Below are 26,884 nucleotides of genomic sequence, written 5' to 3'. Positions count from 1 at the left end.
GTGGCCCATAGTGTGCGTACAATGAAACGCAGGGTTCTTCCCCTCGCCCCTCCATCAACCAGCACAGCAGACCCATCGATGCTGCCGTAAGTCCGGCGTATGGGCCGATGTTGCGCTCCTCAGTGCAAATCTAGCTGTCAAACCGCCAGCATTTTTTAACGCCGATCAAATCGATACAATTCGCGTTGTTCGGTGCGTATCGGTATCTTCTCGTTTTCCATCTGCTTCATTTTATCTCGTTTTTCCCCTTTCTTCGTCCTTCGTCTTTCTAAGTATCACTTCCGTTCTTATCCAAGTATCCTTTGCGGTTTCGAATCGAGCGACCACCGATGCATGCTCGTCTAAACATTCTTTTATTTTGCCTATCGTTTAACCGTGTCGTTTCTTAGCCGTGTTCTGAGTTCTACGTGTTGGGTATCGAGTACCAACCACACGCGTTCCTCCAACGAGGCCGGTTACACATTATCGAACTTGGTCGATACGCGCACGCCGTTCCTCGTCGTATTCCTCTTCGTCCCATTCCGGCCTGTCGTCGACGTGCCGACCAGCGTCCTCCGGGCGTGCCAAGTTGTTCAGTGCAGACGCGATCACGCGGTCGGATGCACACGCGAGTCTGTTACCTCCGGAGATGGTGCTCTGTGACGTCTGCGACAACAAAGGTGAGAGATCTCTTCTTCGATAAGCATGGTAACGCGGCCGTGTCTTCGGTAGAGCGATTTCAGCGAGCGAACGCTTAACCTTTCGGTGAAATTTGACGAGCTTACGTAAGGTATCGTGCACCGGTACGATAATCTCGCGCATCGTGCAACAACGCCAACATTTTTATAACAGACACGGTTAAACCGCGACCGCGTAACCGTGCCTTCGTTTCGAACTGACCTAGATGATGTTTGTACATTTCACGTGCGTTTTTCTCTATCGGTATTCGTGTCGCGATGTTCGTTGTCATCCAATTGAAGTGACACTGGGAGTAAATTGGCACGAAGCAACGTGCTTCGAAACAGATCGATAAGAATTCCCGTGTTCTTGCCGGTACGCTTCGTGTTTTCTCAGGAACCGATATTTGTTGTTCGACCGTTGTTCGATGAAGGAAGGGCGTCCCGCTCCAAAAGGTGAGAGAAATCTGTGTCGAACTCCGTGGTAAATGCCTGACATTTTCACCCCGGCACGTTCAACCGCGTTTACCCGTTCCACGAGACGCCTCGACTACGCCGGCTCGCTCTTTTGTCCGCCGAATTTTTCTCTCTTTACTCAGTTGCTACGAATGCTAAAACTGTACGCTGATTGGAATAACCCAAGCTTAAAATGTCAAAACTTTTACAAGATGCGGAGTGTTCTAGGAGTTGGCTATTTACGAACCTTCCATTTGGCGAATCGATGTTTTTGCATTTTGCATTTACTTTACGTTCTGATCGTTTAATCACGAGTGCCACAGTGGGCCACTGTACATCGTACTCCCCACTGATTTTTATCTCAGTCATTTTTCATTCTTACGTTAGTATACTTTCTAATAATTTTCCGGTATGACGATAAGATCAGATCTGTTCGGTCGTAAGTCTGATATAATTATTATGGTAATAAAATTATGTTTCTCGTTTCTGCTTCTACTTATTTCTATAATTAGGCTGAAATGATTTATTAATAAACCGTTGATAGAATTCCATATATTTAATTCATATACAACATCGTCAAACATTGAACGAAATATAATATTCATTTTGCACGTTTCGCGTTGTTGACAATTTCGAATAGTTTGCAACTACTTGAAATAGACTGGAAATATATTTCATCGATGGTTCTGTTGCGCGAACATGCCAGCGACTCGCTATTGTATATACGTAAGTGCACCATTGGGCGTGCCATAAATTCCGTTCCGAGAAGAGTCCGATTAAAACGGCAGACTAAGCGGCTCTGAAGATTACGAGGACCCGACTCGGTGTAAACAAGCCTCGTTATGCACTTAATTACAAGCACTCAAACTATACGAGAGCGAGCGAGCGAGCGAGCGCGTTTGCTGACGCACGAGTGTGCGAGGTTCGTTCGGCGACTGTGCTCCATTATTCGGGGAAGTTTTCTCACGCTCGGCCTTCTCTGTCCGACCGTGACTTACCGCAGCTCGGGAAACACGGGAAATTGCTTTTCGAACATTTTCGAAGAACCCTGCGCGTTTTCCGTTTCTACGAAGGCAATCTGTTTCGAATTTAGACGTCTCGCTTGAATCAAGAATCTGCGGCGATTTCAGAGAAATCGCTGACTTTTGTTCGCTCACTCGGAAGATAGTAAACCCTCGTTTACCGCTATTTATACTCGAGTGCGATAATGTCAAGCTAATCGATCGAATGTACGCTTTGTGCGAACGTTCTCCATTTAACAGAGCATGAACCTTAACGTTAAAAATCGTTCCTTCTTTCAGCCTGAATTTTCATCTTTTGACTTTTTGGAAAATCGAAACGATTTCGGTATGAAGATTCGAACGATTTATGTAGCTGAAATATCAGACGAAAGATCGTACTCGCAGAAAATTACTTGCATGCTTGATTACCGTATATGATTCACGGAGAAAATGGGACGACGCCGGAAGATAGAAAAAGTAGCCATTGTTCGTTGAGAAATTAAATGCGCGTTGGTCGTTGTGAAGGCGACTGACATCGAATCGAAGCAGAATGGCGTTTCACCAACAGGCGCCTGCTTATCTCGTTTTATTCCATAGGAAAGAGACGTTATCGTGGAAAAAATGTATGGGTCGTGTTATGCTACGATGTCTACGTCGCGGTATATGCCAGCAGCGTGAAAAATTGTCATTCTAACTTCGTTTAAAATCGCGTATGAAACGAGTATGAATTAAGTAATTCTTTTCATTTTATTTTGAAAGAGGGGAACTTCACTGTGTGACGAACACACGAGATAAACATAATAAGCTACAGAGTGATGGCACGTGACGTGATGTTAATTTATCTACTTGTACTTCGACTGGACTTATTTTTCCCCTCTATGCAAGACTTTGGAATCAGATCTAAAACGGAAACAGACAAACAAATACTTGAACTTGTCGCCAACTATCTGGTATCGTATAAATCAAGATTTTACGATTTTGTCGTTGATACGTGGTCCTCGAAATGGACTCATTTATCGGTACTTACTGTACTTGAAACAGATTCTATTACATTACATATCTAAAAACTCAATCTGAAAGAAATATATCAACGTAAATAGATATTGTAGCTACGCACAACATACGAACAGCGTTCGAATTTAATCTTTTAATCGTGTTAAGACGAAATGTTTCAAGTAATATGCCAAATAAACAATTCTATTGGGTATGACGACATAGTTCGACGTGAAATAACGTCGTATGGATATATATTACCAAATGTAGCTATTTTAACATAGGCGAGAAAATATTTCGTGATTGAGGAGTTTGATATATTAAATACAAATTATTTACGATAAAATGTTGATGAACGTAGCTGAGACCGTGAATGATTGAGATTAAAGTTTCGATATATGTATTATAATTCCACAGAAAGCATTAGAAAGATTTCATCGTGGATATTCGAGCGAATGCTACCAGAAACGTTGTACGTGAGAATCCGAGAGAGCTCGCTACGTTCTTGAATCTCGTCGCTCCGCCCTCGTGAGCCCTCATCGTTATCGCGTTCAGAGTTTCATCGATCGATTTCCGTGTTTTAAAGAAACATCAACGGGTTCTTTGTTCGAGCAAACACAGTTCACGTCCCACGTGACATGGTGACTCGACTGACGTCACATGTCGAGTTACACCATAGGCCAACAAATTGCCATGGTAATAGAGTAATTCAATTCTCAGCGACCGTCAACCCTGAAATTATTACTTATAGCGTATTCCTGCAGCGACGCGAAGCTTAATTGACGAAATTCCAAGAAGGCAGCCAATAAGATGCCCATAGGGAAGAGACACGGCGTGTCAGAGACAAGAGTCTCGCGTGACAGTTCGCCTGTTGCAACAATTGACAACAGCGAGGAGGACGATTTCGCTAAAAATGTAGAATCTTTTAGAGTCACGCAACGAGTAATAACACATCTCCCGGTGTGCAAAATGGAAAGCGGACAATTGCTTAATCGCGTGCTCTGTTTGGAAGAATATCCGCGTAAACGAGGGATCGAGCATCTTTTGTTCATTTGGAACAAAAGAGTAAATTTGACCATCGTCGACCGGTTCTCCAAGAAACGTCGGGGTATTGTGTCCGACAGAAAACTTGATGATTGGCTTCTTTCTCGCGAAGTGAAAGGAAGTTGAAAATTTGGTTGCTCGAATTTCTACATGAACTCGAACGAATGCAGTTTCATATAAAACAAAAAGAAAAAAAAAAAGGGATAGAAATCGATTTAGCAACGCTCCAGCTAACCAATTAAACAATCTGATTTCAAAATTCTCTTCGTTAAAAGTTTCAATTTTTTAACAAGAAGAAGGTACATTCTACGGTACAATACTTTCTCGATAGTCTCGACTTTGCATAATCAAATGTCGTTCAAGTCTCGAGGAACTTTCGCATATTCACGGGAACACCGTTATTCGTTTTTTTAACTGGAACGGTAATCGTTTAGTATCCAGCGACACGTTCTTATCGATCGTTCGTTGACCGGATGCGAGCTACGAACCGTCGAGTTCCGTCTGATTGAAATTCGGTGTATAAAAGATAGTACTTCCTGTCGAATGATCCTGTTCTTCAGTTAGCGAACGTTGACACCAGCGTTTTACAGCGCTCATGATCGTAGCGGCCACTTAAAAAGCATTGTGCTCGAGCGCAGCATGCGCCACACTTCTTGAGTCTCGTGCAACACGTTTTCTTCCGTTTCGTTCCCTTCCTCTTCCTGTCTTCGACCGGTCTCTCTTTCACCTCTATCTTCTTCGTCTCGTTCGTTTAGTTCATTTCGCGCGACACTCTCGATTCGAGAGCCGCTCATAAATATTTAAGCAATATTTTACCGCGTCGACTGTAACGGTGTCGCGAGAAAGCTCGGGACTAGAACGGTCGCGAGATAATTCGTCCGGAAACAGGGAACGAGGTATTCGCCAGGCATTTGCGTCACGCATCGTGCACCCGCACATAATTTGTGCATTCTTCGAAAGAACTTTTACGCGTTCTACGATCAAAAATGGCTACTTTCGATTTTCACCCAGTCCAAAAAAACGCCGACTAGAATGTACATTTCGATGCAGACAACCGGTCGTGCGAAAAGACCGCGTCAGAGATTGCGCAGCTTTTCATCGTTCGTAATTAGTACAATTAACTTTTTATAATTGCAAGATCAAATAACAAGTAAATGGAAAGCTACAATTCGTTATGCGTTGTATGAACGTTCGCTACGTGACGTCCTATAGAAACATATCGAAACGAGCATGAGATTTTTGGCAGAATCGGCTTTCAAACGAGAAAATAATTTCTATTTAAGATACTTCCTCGTGGCTATGACTCGATCTCGTTGAGGAATCAGCGATAAAGAGCGGTTTTCCACGAAAGTTTACCTTCAGTGGTGGCTGTTTCGATGCGTTGCGACACGCACACGCGAGCCTGGAATAATGGATATTTTATTACCCTGTTTTTAAGCTTCGTGACTATCGTTACTTTCTCATTAGTGTTCGGTGCAATCTCCCGTTGCAAACGATACTTTTTTTTTTTTACTAATGTCGAAACGTGGAGTAAACTTTGCGCCGCTCCTTGGCTTAAGGTCAAAGAATAATACTTTGACGATGATTAAACCTTGTACTAAATCAGCGTTGAACTCAACTTCGCACTTTACCATTCGATTCGTGTTTTTCGTTACAAGTCGAAAATGACGGGGAAGAACTTATGGACCCCGCGATGGAACATTCTTAGGATCGTAAAACGATCGAAGGACACGAATGAAATTATGAACGACTAACGTATCGATTTAAACGATAAAACGTTAACAGGTTCGATAATGGACAAACGCGGGGCTATGTAATCGCGGTAACGGCGGCAAGTTGAGAACTCCTTGCATAATTGGAGTCAACGATGCGTGCCGAGTGGCCTCAGCCATTGTCTGCATACAGTTAGTCGATTATTCCGCGGACAAGTTCCGAACTATTCACGCTGTCGACAAAACTGGTTGCACGAGTGACATGGAGACGGAGACAGCGTGTCGCACCTACGATATCTATGTAAATCGATTTCTATTTCTCTTGCTACGTTTATTTTAACATCCGTGTCTCTCTAACTATTCCCCGCGAACCATTCTCGAACAGTATTAATAAAACGAAGCTTCCAGAGATTTCGATCGTTTAATATTGTAGAGCACCTTTGTCTTGGAAATTAAGCCATTCACTTGCATAATAATAGCGTAATTGGCTTTCACGGGTTACACGGCTGTTCTATTTACAACGATAGTTTTGCTGCTAAGAAGAAACTTTCTAACGGAGCTATTTCCTACTGCGTTCGATCTGTCTTCTTTGCGCGAGACCGACGAGCGCAATTTACGCAGGAATCTGGAATTATCGAGGTCGAGCAATAGGAGTCGATATAAATCGATAACATTTTATTACAAGAAAATATACTGAGATTAAAACAGTCAAGAGTCGTATTATTTTCGCAACGTTTTCAAGTATCGCTTTGCTATGATACGTATCAAACGTTGACACGTTTCGTACGATGAGGCGAACGCAGTAAACGTGCGGCGAACGTGCGCCATGCGATATCCATTATCAGTGACGAGTGGCATCGCTCCTATAACGCGTCATTGGCCTTGTATTGTAAAAATACCAGTAATACGCGAACTATCGAGAACTGTCTCTCCTTCGCGAGACCCATGGTGAGACCGGAAGCGTTTGAATGACGCGCCCCTCTACGCGCGCGTAATGCATATTCGAATTATGTACATATCGCTACCGAAAAATGAATTCGTGAATCGCGAAGAAATTACGAAATCAGGGCAGATAATCGAAAAAGAAATTCGCAGACACTCCATCAGCCAAGTGATTAAAAACGAATTGTATCGTAATGTGCTGACAAAACGAGAGGAAATTACATACGAGGAGGTGCGGTGTTTAAGATTTTTCAGAAAAATCGTCCAACCGATGACGAAACGTTCGATATTTTTTATCAATGTCTCTGGAGCGTAGTCGAGATTCCAAGCGCATTCTCTTTCTCTCCTCCCTTAGAAAACGGTTCTACCGTTTACGCATTCCTCACATGCACTAGACTACGCGTTTTCAACTGCGACTGGCTATACCTTGCTCGTTCCTCTCATTCTTGCTTCGTTCTCTGTTTTCTCTGTTTTCTTCGTTCATCTTTACGATTTCCTCGCTCTCCTGCCTATCTCTCTTCTTCAGCCTTTATTCGTCTTCCTTCTGCGTTGACGTGTACAAGAAGAATATTTACGCTCTCGCCGATCGCCAGCTACTTTGGGAAATCTAATCGCTACAGCGATGATAACATTTATTGCAAACGTTGAAACGGTCTCACGGCCGAGTTTGATGTACGAGATTGACAAAACCTTGATCGACCGCCAGATACTGCGCTTACGTTTTATGTATCGTAAGTGTAGTAGAAGTATCTGTTATTATATCTCCTGGATTTTTCCGATTTATAAGTTTGAGTGGTTTCGAGCACGGATCGATATCTGTCCTATTTATATGAACTAATATCAATTGTGTCAAACACGGGATGCAAGATACCGATCATTTTTAATGACCGATATGGAAGCATATAAAAGATCGGGAATTTCAAAAGGCAGGGATTCGTATGAAAGTTCAATAGATCGGCGGCGCATAATGCCAGCGACATTTACATTTCGCCGATTCATTTCCAGACATAAGAATGTACAATTTTTTAAATCTGCGTTCTTTTATGTAATTATGCAAACGCGTAACGCTAAATATTCGAAACGAAAAGCCTTTATATATGCCTATTCAAAACTGTGTCACGATAGCAACAGTCGTAGAAGGCGTCGAGGCACAATGAGCCATAGGAGAAATATTCACTCAACTTGAGCTCACGCGCATGTCGTTTCTTGTAAATGTAGCTTGAAATAGGTAAGCAAGTATATACACTGTATATTCAAGCGTATGTCTGGTATATTTTGTTATTACGTGTGCAGTTGAGCAGCAGTTGTTAGAGAATATTTCTAGAGAGAATTATGCAAATAAGGAATTACTTAAATAAAGCATACATATTTCGTGTTACGATGATAAACACATGTACAATATATTCTCTTAACAAGTTGATATATTATACATATATATATATAATGAATCAAATAAACTTTAATCACTTTACTCTTTAACCCCACTCTATGCCACTATATCGTTTCTAAAACACTCGATCCATCATTCCACAAGATAACTCATTTTTCACGCGTGTTTATTGCGCCTGACTTGCGTACGTTGCCCGTTTCGCGTTTAAAAAGATCTGAATCGAATATAGGTCAATTCTGACCAATAGATGATATATACGTTCATCATTGTTTCAACATAGTTCTTGTAAACTGTAAACAGTCGATTGTCTTTCCTCGACGATAATTCTCTCACCTATGCACGCTAAGAATCAGAATTTGATCGACAACGTTTGAATTTGGCGGCTCGCTTTCACGCGCGAGACACAGAAAATCGCGCGTACCGTTACAAAAACAATTTGCGAAGCTCGCGAACGATCGGGACTGGCGTCAGTACGAAGATTATTGAACTCTGCACGCGTCGGACAGTTACGTCTCTGGCTACGCGCGTGTCCACCTTCCTGGCTCAACTCTCACAAACAACGTACATTCACTTTATTATAGAAAATAATGCAACCCGCCCCGACCATGAGGCGCACGAGTAGAATTGTATGTAGGGTGTGCATGCAGCCGTGATGCACATTAATAGGTACACATACGCGGACTATGCAGGGCCGCTGGCGTGTGTACGTCTGCTATGGAGAAACCGTTCACCAACACTCGACGAAGGGTTCCCACAATCTGTACACAATTGGACTACGAATGAGCGGTATATACGGTGAACGGAAAAGTGTTCGACGGTTCTCCGTTTTTCATCTGAACGCTTTGATTAAACGGCGCACATCCACCCCGTGGAAACGAGTGGTTAAAGTGGAACGAGAATGCGTGAAATATGAAATAAAATGAAATTGCTCTCCGAGCTTGTTGCCTCGGTTGTTGCGCGCTAAGTTTGCGACTTACCGGTTCACGTATACTGCGTGCCATTCTGAAATAAAGACGTTGGATCTGGTTCGAAACGAAACTTTTCATCGTTTATCGAAAAGAATATTTCAGACAAAAATGCTCTGCATTTAAGTATCGTGCACACGGTGCATCGTTGCTTTGTGATCGTTCAAAATTCATAGAAGAATGATGGATGGGAATTGTAGTTGTCGGTTTGTCGCGTGAAATCGCACTGAAGGAAAATAGGAGTTGCTCCGCGAGTCATTGCCAAGTTACGCAAGGAATTCGTATCACGAAAAGTCCAAGGGATGGAGCACACGCTCGATACTTTATTCCGCGTCACCCTGTATGCACAGGTACCAAGCTGCACACGTGTATAGAGTCTGTTACGCACACGCACGTAATGCCTTACGCACACGGCTAACCGTAAACCTCCAGTCTTTCAGTTCATGTCGAGACCGCGTACAGTGTGGACTTCTGTGGTTTTTGAAATTCTGGTTCAAGCGTCGCGTCGCGTCGCGTCGTTCGGACATCGGTCGCGCTCGAGTTTTTGCGTTTCCGGCTTCGTTCATCTTCTATTTGTTATCACACCGTTCGATCTTTGACTCCGACATCTTGATAGCATGCTGGCGTTGATCCTTGGTTTCTGTTATTTCTACGCCGAGCTGCTTCGTTTAGAGTTGCAAATGCTCATACATCCGGAGGATTGCAAGCTGTCGAAGTTCTTGCTGTAAAGGCGAAGACACGAAGAGGAAGACGACAAGGCCTGTCGTGTCGAAACGTAGAACGGATTTATCTTGGTCGATGGATCGAGAAAGATTATCAGCAACATCAACCTATTGCGAAACGTATTTGCTCCGCTCTGTCCTTGATGTTTTTTCGGCCAATCTGCTCAAAAGCGGGTCCCACTTTTCGGTGCAATCGATAATAATTTGCACCAAGTTCGTCAATGTCGGCAAATTTTAATTAACGCTCCACGTACACACAAGCATTTCCCCGTTGAAATATTGATTTCGCGCACCGTCGATGGTGGGTGTCATTCCGCAACAACGTAACCGATAATGAACGCTGACTCTCGTTACTCGAGCTGCAGGACGTTAAAAATGAACGAGAAACTAGGATTTCGATAACGCGCGTTACTCACGCGCTGTTTACCTTGCTAAATCGGACGACGTGAATGAGCGAAACATGACACATCGAGGGAAGCTTTATCGATCGACACGCTGGATCTCTTCCAGTACCATCGTCAACTGTATACGCGTATAGTTCGCGCGAATACCTGAAAAGGATAACATGAAACATTAGAACGCTTGGACAATTTTTTCGCTCGACGAATTTTCGCTTGCAACGCAAACGAAAGATTCGACGATACTCTCCGTAATCTATGGAAGACACAACGACGCGAAGCGCAACGTCCGGTGTTCGGTGCGGAACGAAAAAGGCCTCGCAAAACCGGGCGCATCCGCAGATACGTCGACAAGTGAAAGTGCATTTTGTAAGATGACTGTAACTGCGGATAATGGCGTGTGCAGCCGCCACCGACGCCCCAGTATGTCAGCAACGATCGTCGTGGGCAACGGCGCGTTCGTCTCTTCTTTCTCGTCGTCGTCGTCGTCGTCGTCGTCCTTATTGTCATCGTCGTCATTGTCCACGTTGTCCTCGTGACACGTTGCGGTTCAGCATGGATCGCCTGCAAGTGAAAAAACGACGCGCAGTTGCAAACGTAATTAGTCGATTTAACGTCTCGTCTAAGCTCGGTGACCTCGCGACCATGCTCTTCGTCGATCTCGATTAATTATTCATGACGTTGACTTTCTTCCGTCACTGAAGAAAACCACAAGTTGGTGGTTATGCGCGTGCTTTCCCCAAGGTCGTTGCAGCTACTACCGCCCAAGGAGGAAGAGGAAGTCGAAGGGGCATGACCCTTCATGGGATCGGTGAAGGGAACAGGACTCGAACGTCGATCGTCTTTTGTAGTCACGTGGATTCACCAACGACAACATGGAAACTATATTGAATTGTAATTGAAGAAGTTTCTAGTTTTCTGAAAACATATCTACGCTGTCTTATTTAGATTTCTAGAAGTGTTTCCGATGTAGATCCGACTACGCGATATCGATACGAAGGATCGTGATGCTTTTTTAAATATTCATATCGTTCTAAACGTAACGTAACGATCGTTCTAAAAATAACGTTATCGTTATCGACATGATTTTATTTCTTTTTTTCTACGTTTCTGTTTCTTCTCGATCAAGATTCAAGTTTATCTTCGATAAATAACGACAGGTCGTTCCACTTCGCGCAGGCAACAGATAAGTGTTTCCTGTCGTTAACTCCGATGATTAAGAAGCTGTCTCTTTTCTCTATTTTTCGAAGCAATTTTTGATCGTCCTGTTTCGTTAACGAGCCTCGGCGCAGCCAGTCGTCGGAAGATAACGAACGCATCCTGTGGCTGCTAGTCATGCGAAATTTTCTTGTTGTTGTTGTACAGACCTGAATTTGTGGAACAAGAGTATCAGTCAACGATGGCGGAAATTGAGAAGGAGATGCTCAGTTCAGGAGACTTCGGAACCTCAGGAGGCTCTGATACAAGGAGGAACGACCCAGGGGGTTATTCAACCAGTAAGGTCCAGCCCGACTAGCAGAGAGTCTTCACCTGCTGCCAAAAGTCTTCAGGATGGCAGTTCACCGAAGAAATTGTTACAAACTAGCTCCTTAAGACTGCCAGGTAATTACCTATATCCTTCTATTTACTAATATTACTAATTCCAGTTACGAGTTCAAATAAAAGCTAACATTCGAGCCTTGTTTAGGTACCACCAAGGGTATCGCTGACATTCAGCACGTGTTACGAAGCAAATTCAGTAAGATAAACGCTGGCATTCGAAAGAGGAAGGCTCTGAGCGTGACGGAAGTGTTCTCGCAAAAGGATAACGCGTCGAATTTCTACGTGCCCAGTCCTTTGACCTCATCGAGTAGTCAAAACTTTGACGGAGAATATGATTCTAGCGAACCGACTTCCCTTCCACCCTATCCTTTCCACGACAATCTCGAAACGCTGGCAGAGGGCAGCGTGCCAAATTCTCCGAATTGCAGCAGCCCATTGACCAACAACAACAAGACGTTCACATATTCGCAGAGCAGCAGCGCTTATGATTCTCCGGTACTGAGTCACGATCATAGTCAAAAGGACGCGTACGAGAACGTATTGTACTCCAATTCGTCTCCCGGTTGTTGCCCGAGGTCCAGGGGAACGTTGCAACGGAGCAATTCCGAGAATCGTGATGCTGGCAGACAGCAGGATCACTCGTACGAAAACGTTCGCTTCCAGCGAGGTCATAGGTCAGAGCTGACACCATCCGTTACTCCCCATTCCGACAGGCATTTGGCGAGGAGCAACTCGGAGACGAGGGATCATCATTCGTACGAGAACGTCCACTTCCAAAAGAACTCGAAGCATAGAAATCAGTCTGACTCGTCGTTCGAGGAGATTCACATACCGAGGGTGACGCCCAGAAAGAGGGTGACCGATTTCAAAGTCGGTGGACAGGTGAACAATTACTCCAACGGGCCTGGTTCCCCGTGTATGAATAAAGAAGAAGGGCCGTCCAGCTTGGGAGCTGATAGAAGCCCTGGTAAGAAGACAACCAGACGAATGAACAGCAGAAGCGTTGCTAATATTCCTAGTTCCTCCGGTGCCGGTTTGAAGACCTGGCAAGTGAGTAAAGGATGAAAAAAGATTTTTTAATGATCGTATATCGTTCGTTATTTCTTTGTTACTTTTCACAGGGTACGCAAGATACGGACGAAGGCCTGAATACCGACTCCGAGCTCGAAGACATCGACGAAGCTGGCGAGGGTGAAGAGTCGAGATTCTGCACCCTACCAAGGCCAGGCAAGGGTGGCGCGTCATTCACGATACTGACAGCCAGATTTCTAAAAGGTCCTGGACACAAAGGACTTGGTTTCAGTATCGTCGGCGGTACAGATAGTCCTCGAGGGAATATGGGTATCTACGTGAAGACAGTCTTTCCTAATGGCCAGGCTGCTGATCTTGGAACCGTCAAAGAAGGTACGATACTATCGTAATTGTTACAGTTCTTTGAACGTCTTAATACAATCGTCGTCGATTCGAGATGAAACGAAATATCCTGTTCCAGGGGACGAAATTTTGTCGATAAATTCGAAACCTCTTCACGGTATGACGCACGCCGAAGCGATCGCCGAGTTCAAGTCCGTGAAAGCCGGGGACGTGGTACTGCACGTTGGACGTCGCGTCAACAGAAAGAAAAGAGACTCCTTGACATTACCACCTGCCGGCCCGACACCGCGTCAACAAGTCAAGTGAATCGTTGATCTCCTCCTATCGCATTCCGTGTGAAAATATTACGTTTCTGTTTCGTATCTAAGCGCTTCGAATGCGCGCGAACAAAGAATTCCGACTTTTCCAAGGACCATAGCCTATGTCTGCGAAGATATTTTCCTTTCATTAGGTATTGTTAATGACGCGAGCGGGCCTGCGTTGACCCTGCGCAACAACGAACCAATCTCATTTTTCATCATTGTTTGATAACCAGCTCGGTTGTGCACGTGCGTTTCAGAATGTGTTCGGCATAGCATCGCTTCGTGAGCAGATATCACGTGGAAGATTACATTTTGCATTTGTTATTTTAGCGTTTATTGTTCGAGGCCCCCTGTGTCGACGGTTACTCATTTCGGCGCCAATTCGTCGCGTATTTGAGCGCCGCGCGGCGAAAGCAGTTCAAAGCGATGAACCGGAGAAGTGTACGATATACCGACAAGACGGTGCTGTTGAAAGAGGCTTAAGCTCGTGTCTGTCTCCGCGGAAGTATTTTCGAAAATCCAATGGTAAATTTATCGGAAGAGGTTCCTACTTTTTGCCAATAACAAAGATCCTATGATCCTTCGGATAGAAGAGGCAAAGCGAGACGTCTCGAGGTGAAGATAGCCAACGAGCTATAGACAAATCAAAGATGGTATAATCATATAATATCGTACTATTTACTCGTATTCGATGTATCAATATATCTAATCTCGGTAACGTTTAATTATTCTACTAATAATCACTGAAGTTACTACTAGCGTTATCAGCTGTTTAAGGCTGTAGCCTTCCTACCTTTTTCTCGTATTCAACTATTTACAAGCATAGAGCGTATTTTTGTCAAAATTTATTCACGTTTTAATCCTCGCACGGAGTCTATTTTTTCAAAGTGATCTCGATGTTGAAATAACGAAACGGCGCGAACACGGACAAGCGAAGAATCCGAGTCCTCCGGTTCGGGTAGCTAACAAATTACCATTTATTTTTGTAACGCGTGTGAGTCGTCACGGGAGAGAACGAAATCTGTCGCACGAAACATCGAACGTACGTTGATCTATCAACGAATTGAGAGAAAACGAAGCTAAAGGAAAGCAAATGTAAAAGAGCGATGCTCTTGTCGTTCAGGGGCGCTGCAATCTCTGAAATGGCCTGATCGAAGGGACGCGCATAACAGGATGTCCAATTTTCCACGTTGCCGCGGGCAAGGTTCGAATTATTTTTTAACTACATTTGCATAGAGTAACGATGATCGCCCAAAGATGAAACCCAAAAAATATTTTTACTACGAGAAGAACGAGTCGTGTTAGACGGAGAAGCGCATATCTATAGATTAGGGTGTGCATATATATATATATACACACATACGTATGGTATATATATATATACACACACACACGTATGTAGAAATATATATTTTGACGAACCGAATGAGATACGTTTATTTTAAGGCAAAGAAATTGTTATTAGTATCTAGTCCATCTATAATATCTTCCGTTTCATCAGAAACATTTCGATTCTTTTCTTTTCTTTTTTACTCTTTCCTCTTATCTTTTTATAGGTATCGATATTGGGAAAATAAGCGACAAAGAAAAAAAAATAAATAAATAAATATATATATATACACATACATATACCTATCTGTACGGTGATATAAGTATAATTATATATTTCTTATATCGATTTTTCAAAGTGTAATGAAGCTAACGTGAGCGATCAATAAATTGAACTTGAAGGTATCGCCTGTCGGACGATGTTATTTCTCGATAATATATTTCACGACTGTGTTGTGTATCTGTGTTGGAGAATCTGAGTCTGGCTTGTTGCCCGTGGAGCAACTTTGATAGAACGATAAATTGGAAAGGCAAATTTGACTAAACGAACTTGAGCTTCAAGGTAATAAACAACGGTTCGAATTAACAAACGAAAGAAAGATAAATCGGAACTCTTTAAACGCGACGATGAATCTCAATTTCTAATCTTCAATCTTCAATCATTTTCAATGTTTTCTAAATTGCGAAATGTTACTTATCTAATATCCAATCAAATTACTCGAGATCGATAAAACTGAGTGAACAAAAACAACGAGCAGTCCCCTGCCTCGGCAATGCTCCTTCTCGTAAAAACAAACGTAAATATGCAAATTGACGAACGACTATACATAGCAATCAGCGATAATTCTCAATTATGGCAGTTAATCGATGTAATTTGTTATCGAAATCCCTTTGCGTTCATTCCTGGACAATTCACATTTGCCGCGTCAAAATCCACTTCACGGAGATCCACAAAGCTGCAATGGCACGTAACATTCCTGAAATCGTGAAATTAACGTTGAAAAATTCATCTTCGATGCTGTCACTCTCGTTCTCTTCCTTTCTTAACTAAGAATTTCAGTTAAGTTCAAATTCTTCAACTGAGAATTCATATACGTAGTTGTATCAAGAGCAAATCCACACACACACACTATATATATATATATATATATATATATATATATATATATATACATACATAATTGGCGAATAATTTTTCTTCTTCGTCTATCTAACAGATCGCCATAAAGTAGTTGCCACTGTAATTAAAAATCCTCACTGCGAAGTCGACTTGGGCAAACGTAGACAGAATGAGACGAATGTATCGAACCGTTTCTTTTTGGCTTTATTAATTCATCCGTGTCAACGATATTACAGAGAACGATTATTATAAAAATGTACGTTCGTAATTTCTACCCTGTTGAATGACTGATCTTATATTTGATTCGAACACGAGCTAATATTCCAGCACAATCGATCGAAGGCACTATTTCCACGATCAATCGATCGATGATCTATTAAACTCGCACGTACGACAAAAATGCCTATCTACTGTGCACGCGTGTTAGACAGCACGGTTATCTCTTTTATGACAAAAAAAAAAAACATATAAAAAAATTTCCATCACTCGATGACGTGTGTATATCTGTTTTACGATATATGTGTATAGATACATACAACTCGATGTTGTCGCATTGGATGATACCAACTACTTGCAGGATATTACTGTTTATTATGTTTTCTACTTACTATGCGGCATCCAAACTAAATAAATAGTTCGCATAATGGAAACGAATTTGCGGCGATCGTAATTGCATTCTCTCGAAAAAGATTCGCATATGGTCTTGTTTCACCTCTTCCCGTTAATAATTGCGGATTATCGTCGTTTATTTCATAAACTCGTCGTGTGTCCGGCGATCCTCGCAGAACCGCGAGCTTAGTGTAGTTACCATTAGCGACGCTTCGAGTAATAAAGACTTGGCGGAGAGAGGAAATAAGGTGATCACAATCGCGAGAGATCATTCAGACGGAGCGGTGATCAGAAAGCGGTCAGTCTTCTCGAAATGAACGAACGATATCACCGATTAATCTGGCAGAGTGTGTAGTCGTTCGTTGGCTAGTCGAATTCATCGAGAATTAATAAACAAGCAAGAGGAATAAAGAAATACGAGAGAGAAAGGAGGCAACGATAATAACTGTGCCTTAACTCGTCATGAGAATACGATCTACGTGTGTGATAGCCTAAACTCTACGTTTTAATTATAATCCTCGATCGATCGAGTCGAGCGTTTCAGATCTCGTTCACGTGCTGATGAATATTGTATGCCCTTCCGCCTCTTCTCGACTCCTTTGGTACCACGGCCAGGTGTTGCGGCTCGATCTGCATCTGGTCGATCCTTCTATCGTTCGAGCTTTTCTCCGGCGAGAATAATTCAGAGGGTTTCGAATAAACGAACGTCGTTTCAGCTCCGTTCGATTGGCCAATCGTAGCCGAACCCTTCAACACGTTGTCTTGCGCACTGAGCAGTTGCTTGAATCGTTCGTCGTTCTTCTCTTCTTGATCCCAATGAACTCGAGCAGACCTGGAAGTTGTGGATGGGATGGCACGTTGGTTGCTTGCTTCTTGGTGATTGTTCCTGTTGGTCAGGTTCAGTTTTGGATTCAGATTAAGTCCAAGCCATTGAGAGAAGAGAGCTATCCCTTGCTCCGCGCTAGCTGAAACCGCTGCTATGAATTCCTCCGTGTTCAACGAATCCTCCTCGTCCTCTGTAGTCTCAGTAGCTTCCGTCGTCTCGATAGTGCTGCGAAGAAATTCCAGTTACGAGGAATTAACGATAAAAACGTTCGCAGTTGAGCTACGATGGCAGTCGAATACGAATGAAACGACACTTTGATATCGGCTCGTAATTGGATACGCGTCTCGTGTATCGTTCGCGAAACAGTTTTAAAAGATCGTACTCACGCAGAGGCTTCGATCTGTCGCACCACCTGATTGAAATTGAAGCATCCCATGTGGTAAGTGGCTTGCGGTGTGCCCAGCAGTGCGGGCTCGATTACCAGGCAACCGTCATAGCCAGCTTCCGCCTGCTTAATCGACGTAAATTTCGCGCATATTTGCGCCAGATCTGACAGAAGGTTCATGCAGGTTGGCCTGTTGGATGCGTCCACTGTAAAATATCGTAAATGATACTAATTTCTCTTTGAAGCTGCCTAAATATAATAAAAGAATATTCGTCAGATCTAACTGTAGAATAGAAAATAATTCTGTCGTTCTTTACCGATCTTAATGGTAGCATTGTGTACGGGATTATCGCCGTAGCTAAGGTTTAACGAGATATTCTGATCCTTCTGCTTGATGTTGATGCACGCCCGACCATCCAAATCGTCCACCACGAGACCACCACCGATCGCCGTCGTCAGATTTAGATCGATGCAACACAAACAATTGGAAGTTTGACAAAGACATTGCGACTGCGGCGCGGTTGATCTGCCCACGGCGTCCGGAATATCCCAGGAAAGTAGCGTCTCTGTTGTGAGAAAAAATACAAAGGCGTATCAGAGAAACTCGACAAGAGAAATGGGATCGAAACGAAAGTCGTCGATCGAAAGTCGACGAAAAATATCGTCCCCGATTTCCATCCACCAATCGATATTCTCGAATTTTCTCTCGGTGCGTGTTGACATCGTTTCGATTTCTCTACGCTCTACGAGCTGCCGAACCTTCCTCCACCGAAAGGCTTTGTCATTCTCTCCTCGAAACGACAAACAAAGTGCGCGTACTGCAAAGTGTGTCGCGTCACACTCATGCGTCAGAAAGATGCCTCTACCCGCAAACTTTCTCGCGTTACTGGGACAACTTACCGACATCTTACGATCCGCGATGGAAGGTAAAACCAGGAACGACGAATTCTTTAATTAAAAAAAAAAAAAAAAAAAAAAAACAGGAAATAAGCAGTTCTCGATCGAAATAACGAAACGTAAAGCCGATCGAGAGGAATGGCCGAACATAGCACGCGCCATCGTGTTAAAAAGCGAATTATCGCAGAAGAGGGCCGCGATTGGTATGCGAGCGTCGAACCTTTGTTTACCAGCGCGTCACGAATGTCGGCGTACGTATTTTCAGTCACGAACATCGAACTTCCGACGTTCGTTGCTTGGAGAATGTCCAATGGATACTGCAAAAAACCGCGAGAAACGTTTCCACGAGAGCGTAACTAATCCGTGTTGCTCACCGAGCAGTCCAGCGGAAGACACCACGACGACGGCGGTGGTCAACAGCACCAGAATCGTGAACCTGACGGCCATCACCAACAACAGTTGTTTCCCAGATATTCGTGCAGGGGCGATGAGTCGATTTTCGCGATGAACTATCGCTGGAAACTCGTGGATAGAAACTCTGACAACCAACTAGCAGCTGTCAAAAGGACTCGCGCGTCGAACAGGCCTGGAGATCCTGCCCAGCAAGGAAGCAGCTTAAATCTGGGCACAAAGCCGGGCGCGGGTCTCGGATCGGTGATCGGCTGGCGGTCGGCACGAAAACTGGCGACAGGATTCGCCACAGCGACGATGAGGTGCCACGCCATTGGCCGAGGTGCGGAGGTAACAACGGGCAAAGAACCTCATCTGGGTGACCGGGTGACCTCCTTCGGCAACCTGGTACCAGGAGAACTTACGCGACTGTCCTCTCTAGCGATGCTCGGTTTGCTCATTGGGGGGCATCGACAAAAACCACGGTGCTCTTCTTTTCGTATAGTCAGGATGTCGCTCAGAGCACATCGGTAAAAGCAATCTCTTTTTCCCTGCGTTTCTTTCTTTCAGAATTTTCATCGTCCCACCAGTCCGGCGATTTCCTTCATTCGCTGCGATGCGAATTGTTTCTTCGGATTTAGCAATGGATAAAAGTGAAAATTCCAGATAAATGTGGCAAAAATCAGATTTTTACCAATGCAATTGAAAAACCAAAATCTAAATAAGAACTTTAGTATCTAGATATTATAAGAATGTATTTCTATACACGTCAATTCCCCGCAAATGCATAAAGATCCACAGTCTAATAATAACGTCCGTTTTCTTTCTTTGCTTCTCTAACCTGGATCGTAACGAGCGTAATGACAGTAATACGAGATTAACGAGACCACGATGACCATACTTCTCCGAGACGAAGTATTTTTCTTTTTCCGGTAATTATATTTTCATCGGCCATGTCTTTGACTAGTAATATTCCCCGCTTTCCCTTATCGATCGCGCAAGTACGGAAATAAATAGATTTGAAACGAAAGGGGAAGGAAAAGCGTACGCATGGTTGGCCGCGGGCAAATAGAATCGTCGTTCCGCTTGGACACTTCGTGAATCGCGCTACATATATATTACGTATATACAACTACTCTATATAATTTATTTCGATATCGTTATTTTTGCGGACCGAGGAATGCAAGAAGATGAACGGTAGCGAAACGTCCGACGATTTATTAAACGTCCTCCCGATACTTAATTTCCTGTTTACAAACTGCAGGCTGCTTCCGATTGGATCGTGTTTTCGAAACGAACACCAGCATCCGAACAGATTATCCCTTGACGTTACGTAAAAACTCGTTTCCCTTGATGACCCACATATCTTCGGCGTTGTTCGTCTCGTCGCACCTTTTAGAAGCCCAGAGGACCATGGACCCCATTATCTTAAAATACACCAGAGTCGAACGTGTGCATCCCCGACAATACTTATCCAGCCTTCGGCAACGTTTGACAGCCAGAATTCCATTGTGCAGTCTTCATACCGACGAACAAGTATTAACCAAGGTAAACCACTCCTGACCGCTACTTTCTTCGACCCACTAACCGGAGAAAGGCCCCATCTCGACCATCAAAACACGCTTCGGACTGGCCATCTCGGTTGATTTTATCAGCGAACGTTTGTCATCGTTTATGATACCTGAAAAATGTCACGAGACCAACTTGATGGTTCGTGACTTTGCCAGGATAAATCTTCTGGCTGACTGGGTAATTCTTGGGTAAGTAGGTAAAGTCTATAAATAAGAGTAAAGGTAGGAGATTCGTAAGGCTAATCAGTTGGATACGAGACCAACGACCAGTTTGAAGGTCGGTGAAAAGGTCCGATAATTGTAACGTGGTAAGAGCGAGTTGCACGCTGGACGAATAAAGAATTTCCGGCATGCTCATTGTGGATGCACCGCGATTACCTCGAGACAACGTAACTTTATGGCGATAGAAATTTTTGCGAAGTGGGACTGTCTATTACAGACGTCGTGATCGAGGTTTGTATTATACCGTCCAAACATGCTGAAACCTACATAAACGTTTACTGCTATTTGTATTACAATTTAACGCGTTGACTATCGTCAACAGTGACCCAAGATGCTAATTTTCTTTTCTTTTTTTTTTTTTTAAGACGATTAAAATGAGATAAACTTCGCTAAAGAATGTCGATTAAAGAAGAACGACGAGAACGATTTCACTAGATAACCATGTTAGAAAACAATGCGCAAATACGACATAATATTTTGCAAAAATAAAACGTTACGGTGCAGTAGGATTTGTTAAAGAGGAGAAAAAGAGGGAAAGGTAATTTAAACGAACTATCTTCTATCCGCTATAAAAAGCCATTATTGCTTTGGACGAGTAGGTTAATAAATGTTACATCACGTCGATTCGATGTATATTACGACGCAAATTGGGATCCATTCGAGGATGAGAAACAACAACTTCCCCTTTCTGATTTCGCGATCTCGCCGTGTTACGAGATGAATCATCCTGGTACCGTAAGAGTATCGTAAGAGTAAGTCTTTCATCGAAGATGAAAGGTCGCTAGCATTTGGCTCGAACGTACTTGACCCTGGTATCGGTTCAAGGCAAGGCGAAAAGCCGCTTTGATTTTCAACGGTGCAACGAGGAGGATCCGATTCGAGGAACCGATTGGGGGAGATCGCATACGATCGGTATACTATACCCTGGCTGGTAGGGAATCGTTGTCTTATTTACCCAGAGCGAATTAGAATGCTTAATAATCGTAGCCTCGGTCGAGACAGGTGGTGGTGGCTTGACCGACTTTTAAAGAAACCTTGGGGGGAGTTGGGCGGCATCTTCAGTTAGACATTGGCCTCCGCAAGACGAAGAGTCGGAAAAAAGAGCTGAAGGGTGCGACGAAGAGAGACGTCCTTTTCCAACGATCCTCTTGACTTCTGTACGAAATTTTCGTCTGGTGTATACCTTCTGTCAGTAACACAGGTCAGTGAGAAATGGTTTTCTAGTTTCGTTAATTTCTTCTTCTTTTTCACCGAGACGCTTTCAGTTTCATCGTTAATGGAAATCGTTAATCGTCAATCTAATCTAATTCTAATCAATTCTTTATCTCCGATTCTATGTAATGTAGGCTTCTCATTGTTCCAATTATAACCGAGACTTTTAACTCGAGCGAAGAAGTTCAATTTTCTGTCAAGTTATTAATCGTAGTAATTAAGTCCGGAAGGATCGATGGATCGGACACATACCTGCGCGTACCTGATCACCGTTTCTCGTGACGTGACCGCATATTGTTCCGCACAAAGCTGACTGACGCGTGTGCTTCCTGAAGCGTTGTTCAGGTACCATCCGAACGGTGAACTTCTTGCAAGAGACGTCTTTGGCCGTGACCGTGATTTAGGTCAACCGGTCGCAGACAAGAAGTTAGCACGCGTCGTGACGAGCCCATTAGTCGAAACAAGAGGAAAAAGTCGTTCCTCCTACGAGTTCGCTGCTCGAAATGATTGGTCCCGTCGGAGGATCAACCGCGCGTTTCACCCTTTGCCGAGCTATCGTTAACGAGCGTGAACACGTGGTCGCATTGTTCACGGATCTCTAACATCCGGCAATTCTGCGTGACAGCCGACGTTCCGTTAGCTTCCCTCTATTTCGGATCTATATCTGCACGGTTTGGTTTCAGAAACGGAGACAATATCGTTGATAAACCTTGATTCGTAAGTTTAATAAATAATAATTATTCCGTTTGAAAAGGGTAAGGAACAAAGGAACAAAGCTTTGTAAATCGCCAACAGGAAACGGTGTACCTATTGTCCTCGTTAAAATTTACTGCAATCGTTGGGTGAAAGACAGCGTACCGTTCGTAGCGCGTTGAATATCAATACGTTTCGATATAAGATCTTCCCTTTGAACAAAGCCGAGTGACAGCGGTAGGAAAATACGGAGAATGTCAAGTGCATGGCCGACCTCCGCCAGCGCACGATGCAAACGATGAATATTCGCGTCCGTGAATCTTTAGGCTTTGTTGATTTAGAAACTTCGTAGGATGTACTCGTGTCATCGTTATGCTTTGATTTACAGGACAAGAGCAAAGATGCGGCTGTCGATGGTGGTCGAGTTGTTACTGATCGTCCTTCTGATCGCGTTCGCCGCTTACGGCAGAGTGATCGGTAATGATTTTCAAGAGTTTCCACATTGTTAACGTCAATTCTTGTAATGGCCTGGTAATTTCACGTGACTGTCGGCTTCCTTGCTTGTAGAAAGGAAACGTTTATTGAAGGATTGAAGTTAATAAGAGATATAATTTCGAAGGATGAAGTCACTTCTTTTAGAGGTCTAACGAACGTAACTTAAAAATTGTGTTCGAAAATTACATGTTCCTACGTAACACGGTATATCCTTTCTAAGACGTAAAGTTACTCACGGTAGAAAATAGATTCGGAAAATTTATTTGCTTCAATTTTCTCTCGCTCCCTGTTCCTGAAAAAGGCAAACGTACATGTATATACGTGATGAAATTATTAATTCCATAGAGCGCGATGAGAAAGCAGAAGATAGAGCGATTAGGGATGTGAGCGGTTCTGAACAGAGTAACGTCGGTGTATCGACGTTATCGTTGAAACAGGCAACCGACAACGTGAACAGATATTGCACTTGCAACGAGAACATATGCAATTGCTGCAGAGACTTCCATATACCGCTGGTGCAATTACAAGGACCAGGTAAGCGTTGTGTAATTTAATTGAACGTAACAGAACGTGGCAATTAGAAAAGATAGAAATTAGAAAAGATAAAGGAAACGGGACGATAAACAAATGCCGCGTTGTTAGATCCTTCATAGACAATTCGGTCAAACATCGTTGCATGTAATTGAACGCGAGCATGTACACAGAGTGTCCAAGACTGATTCTAGTTATCGTGACGATAAAAAAAGCGCCTGTACAGAAAGCTCAATGTTTATTTTTGAAGTTACAAACTGTCGAATCGCTACTATGATGTAGTAAAAACAAAAAAATTTTAATATTGTTAATATCGCGAAAATAGAAGTTTTGCGACACTCGGTGTTGTACGATGTTCGTACGACGCTTAATAGAAAATTTATTGGACAATTTTTTGGACGAATCGCAGTACAACACATTGGGTTGGCAACTTGCTGAAATCGACCAAGATAAGGGCGAATTGCATATCTAAATATTTTCACGTACATGAAAAAATCCGTGTGCTAGAAATGTCCATAAAAATTGTTACTAAAACACCTCGATTATCCGCGATAATACATAATCAGATGGTATTCCGTATACTTGTTAAAGACTTGAATAAGAATATCGTCTATTTCAGGATGTGCATCATTGCAATACTTGCAAGGGGATAATTTGGCGGTGCAACTTAGCTTCGGTGATAACATTCTAACAAGCACAATCGTAAATGGTAAGTACTTGCGTCGTTCGTACATTTCAGAGTCTGGAGATAGCGTCACAAGCGCCATACAATGTCACAGATTTATCTCTATTTGAAAGCTCGCGGCACAGCCAGAAAAGTTATTTTCCTGAAAAGTGTGTTAATCGTTTGGCAAAACGATGTGAAAAGTCTACCGGAATTCAGGAAATGCGCCGAGACTTTCACGACTAACGCGTACGCGCTGCACTGTTAAAAGACGAGTGCGCTTTATCGGTTCGAAAAATGTTTACAGAAAAATTGAAAAACTGTGTTAAGAAGTCGATATCTCCTCTGTGTTTGTTCGCTGTGAAACGAATGCTACGTCAGAAATAAAGTATTCATAACGTATAAACATCGCTCGATCGACTTGCGCCGCGACCGTTCGAGGAGAAAGTGCGGCATACATTAAACAAATAAGGAAACACGTTTCCTAAACGATTTCTATGATTACTATGACGATCTACGATGATTTGATATAACGCTTTATACGCTATGGGGTTTTAGGAAAGAATCCAAAGCCCGTATGCGTCCCGTTACCTGGAGGGTTTACGAAATTCTGTGGAAGAATTTATTCCATTAAACGGGATGCTAAAAATCACTTCAAAGCCTGCCTTGGATTGGAATTACAATCAGCGACAGAACTCGAGGCTAGTTTACGCGTTAGCTGCTTTAGGTAATGAAATTTATTTCTTAATAATATTTATTAATCGACAATATTTTAACGAGGCATACAGAAAGAGTAAAATGTTTACGCAATTGCCATATCATAGATTTGGCCCTGACGGTCTAAAGTTACGCCCAGCAGAACCACTTCCGGTAGTGGAAGCTGAGGTCCCGGAAGAAGACGACGATGACGATTTCTTTGGCCTCGGTTCGGACGATGACGACGAAGACGATGATGCCGAGGATAATGCACCGTTGGCTAACTCCGTACCAAATTCTTCCGCCGAAGAAGACGAGGAAGAAGACGACGACGAAGATGTTCTTGGATTCGGAGCTCTATTAGATATCATAACTGGCGAAGATGAGACCGCAACGAAGAAACCAAAAGTAACCACGCCTCCGCCTCTTCTCCATTTCACGATTCCAATTCTAAGTAAACCGACATCGTCACCAGTAGATTCTAACGTCGCAAGTAACGTTGCCACTAACGATTCCGAAGAAGAGAACGAGTATAATCAAGAATCCTCGAACATGAGCGGAGAAGGCAATATCGAAATAAATGACGAATCTACAGCGACCGATACGACGGGTAGCGAAGCCGAAGAAATCGTTACACAGGTCTCCAATAAGATAGCTTCGTACACGATGCCGGATAAAACACCGATTAAGAAATTCACAGCGGTTGATACGAGTACGAAAAAGCCAAGCATCACGAGCTCCAGCATCAACGCAATCGAAAATGAAACGAACAAGAAGAAGAAACCCTTGAGGAAACCGATTAAGGGCGAAGAAGACGACGATGACGATATTCTAGGAGATAGTCTGGACGACGATGATGACGACGACGACGAGGATGAAGACATTTTAAACGACGACGACGATGATAACGAGAAGGATAGCGAAGCAGAGGAGGACGAAGATGAGAAGGTTGACGGAAGTGAACACGAGAATCACGAGGACGAAGACGAGAAAGGCGAGATTGAAGATTTAGATGACGACGACGACGAAGAAGACGCAGTGATCAGCGCGTTGGTTTATGACGAAAAGGAGAATGGAAAGAAGAAGGGCAAAGTGAAGAAGCATCACCAATCTTCCGAAGCTTACGACGATGACTCGGATTATGAATTAGGCTTGACCGGGCTTTTGGCAAGAAGCAGGCATTCGAGAAACAGTCGCCAGAGCAAAGAAACGAGGTTCTAAGTCTTATATTTATGCTCGTCCCGTTCTATACACGTATAGAATAATCAAAAGAAACCACGAGCCGATAGTTTTCCAAATACATCAATCGATTATCGGCGAAGATTAAGTCCACAGTTTAAGTAACCGTTCAAGATTGGACTTCTTTGTTAAATCGAACAATATATCGTTGACTATGTTAAGAAGTATGGAGACTGATAGCTTCTTTTTTTTTTGATAAGAATCGTTCTATTATTTAATTAACTACTAGTAGATAACAACAGATGTATAATACTTCTTGTAAAAAGCTTTTCTGCTAATGTTATTCGGACATCATGATAATAGATATGATAGAGTTATACGTATTAAAATGTAACTTTTATAAAAAGTCGCCATATAAATCTGTGCAAATAATTTAATGCTATTTAAGACAGTAATTAATGTAATTTATGTACGGTTATATAATTAATTTATTGAATTTGTAATTAAACATATGCCCTTATTAAACTTATATCTGCATTAAATAAACTTATATCAGCTTATACACGAA

General features: G+C 43.0%; 4 protein-coding genes across 10 annotated transcripts in view; 3 read left to right on the top strand and 1 right to left on the bottom strand.

Annotated features, from left to right (window-relative positions):
- LOC122576492 overlaps positions 1–15,231 on the top strand; it is a 22,735-nt gene extending 7,504 nt beyond the window's left edge. For both annotated transcript variants that reach the window (XM_043746892.1, XM_043746883.1), the window contains 4 exons: positions 11,645–11,881; positions 11,967–12,871; positions 12,943–13,225; positions 13,314–15,231. In XM_043746892.1, coding sequence (XP_043602827.1) covers positions 11,645–11,881; positions 11,967–12,871; positions 12,943–13,225; positions 13,314–13,501 — 1,613 coding nt within the window. In that variant the 3' untranslated portion in view covers positions 13,502–15,231. The remainder of the gene's footprint in view (positions 1–11,644; positions 11,882–11,966; positions 12,872–12,942; positions 13,226–13,313) is intronic.
- LOC122576584 lies at positions 666–25,128 on the bottom strand. 5 transcript variants are annotated; one of them, XM_043747119.1, is made up of 7 exons: positions 24,510–25,128; positions 23,483–23,538; positions 18,084–18,332; positions 17,768–17,972; positions 16,004–17,606; positions 15,654–15,803; positions 666–10,843 (listed from the first exon to the last, which is right to left on the bottom strand). In XM_043747119.1, the coding sequence occupies exons 1-5, from the start codon at positions 24,542–24,544 to the stop codon at positions 17,096–17,098; spliced, it is 1,056 nt and encodes a 351-aa protein (XP_043603054.1). In that variant the 5' UTR covers positions 24,545–25,128; the 3' UTR covers positions 666–10,843; positions 15,654–15,803; positions 16,004–17,095. The 5 variants fall into 5 exon arrangements, with proteins under 5 accessions (XP_043603054.1, XP_043603065.1, XP_043603043.1 ...); XM_043747108.1 differs by lacking the exon at positions 666–10,843 and adding an exon at positions 11,186–11,646; XM_043747130.1 differs by lacking the exon at positions 15,654–15,803.
- LOC122576625 lies at positions 19,168–19,723 on the top strand. Its single transcript, XM_043747222.1, has 2 exons — positions 19,168–19,538; positions 19,624–19,723. The coding sequence occupies exons 1-2, from the start codon at positions 19,168–19,170 to the stop codon at positions 19,721–19,723; spliced, it is 471 nt and encodes a 156-aa protein (XP_043603157.1).
- LOC122576518 (mitotic apparatus protein p62) lies at positions 21,917–26,884 on the top strand. 2 transcript variants are annotated; one of them, XM_043746942.1, is made up of 6 exons: positions 21,917–22,047; positions 23,140–23,228; positions 23,592–23,780; positions 24,397–24,486; positions 25,000–25,168; positions 25,266–26,884. In XM_043746942.1, exons 2-6 carry the CDS (start codon positions 23,153–23,155, stop codon positions 26,356–26,358), a joined length of 1,617 nt encoding a protein of 538 aa, XP_043602877.1. In that variant the 5' UTR covers positions 21,917–22,047; positions 23,140–23,152; the 3' UTR covers positions 26,359–26,884. The 2 variants fall into 2 exon arrangements, with proteins under 2 accessions (XP_043602877.1, XP_043602870.1); XM_043746935.1 differs by lacking the exon at positions 21,917–22,047 and having other exon boundaries at positions 23,105–23,228.

The sequence above is a fragment of the Bombus pyrosoma genome, linkage group LG2, assembly GCF_014825855.1.
Source record: "Bombus pyrosoma isolate SC7728 linkage group LG2, ASM1482585v1, whole genome shotgun sequence".
Classification (NCBI taxonomy): Eukaryota; Metazoa; Arthropoda; class Insecta; order Hymenoptera; family Apidae; genus Bombus; species Bombus pyrosoma.
The sequence above is the reverse complement of the archived record's forward strand: the minus strand, read 5'-3'. Positions and strand labels throughout refer to the sequence as shown.

Bases quoted from the DNA above. Each gene is read 5' to 3' on its own strand.
- LOC122576625 (XM_043747222.1), top strand. From the start codon at position 19,168: ATGAACTATCGCTGGAAACTCGTGGATAGAAACTCTGACAACCAACTA. The intron at 19,539-19,623 runs GTGCTCTTCTTT...TCTTTCTTTCAG, and splicing joins GGGCATCGACAAAAACCACG to AATTTTCATCGTCCCACCAG.
- LOC122576518 (XM_043746935.1), top strand. From the start codon at position 23,105: ATGTACTCGTGTCATCGTTATGCTTTGATTTACAGGACAAGAGCAAAG. The intron at 23,229-23,591 runs GTAATGATTTTC...TTAATTCCATAG, and splicing joins CGCTTACGGCAGAGTGATCG to AGCGCGATGAGAAAGCAGAA. The intron at 24,487-24,999 runs GTAAGTACTTGC...ATGGGGTTTTAG, and splicing joins AACAAGCACAATCGTAAATG to GAAAGAATCCAAAGCCCGTA.
- LOC122576584 (XM_043747119.1), bottom strand. From the start codon at position 24,544: ATGGCGCTTGTGACGCTATCTCCAGACTCTGAAAT. The intron at 23,539-24,509 runs GTACGAACGACG...TGCCTTTTTCAG, and splicing joins CTATCTCCAGACTCTGAAAT to GAACAGGGAGCGAGAGAAAA. The intron at 17,607-17,767 runs GTGAGTACGATC...ATTTCTTCGCAG, and splicing joins CGACAGATCGAAGCCTCTGC to CACTATCGAGACGACGGAAG.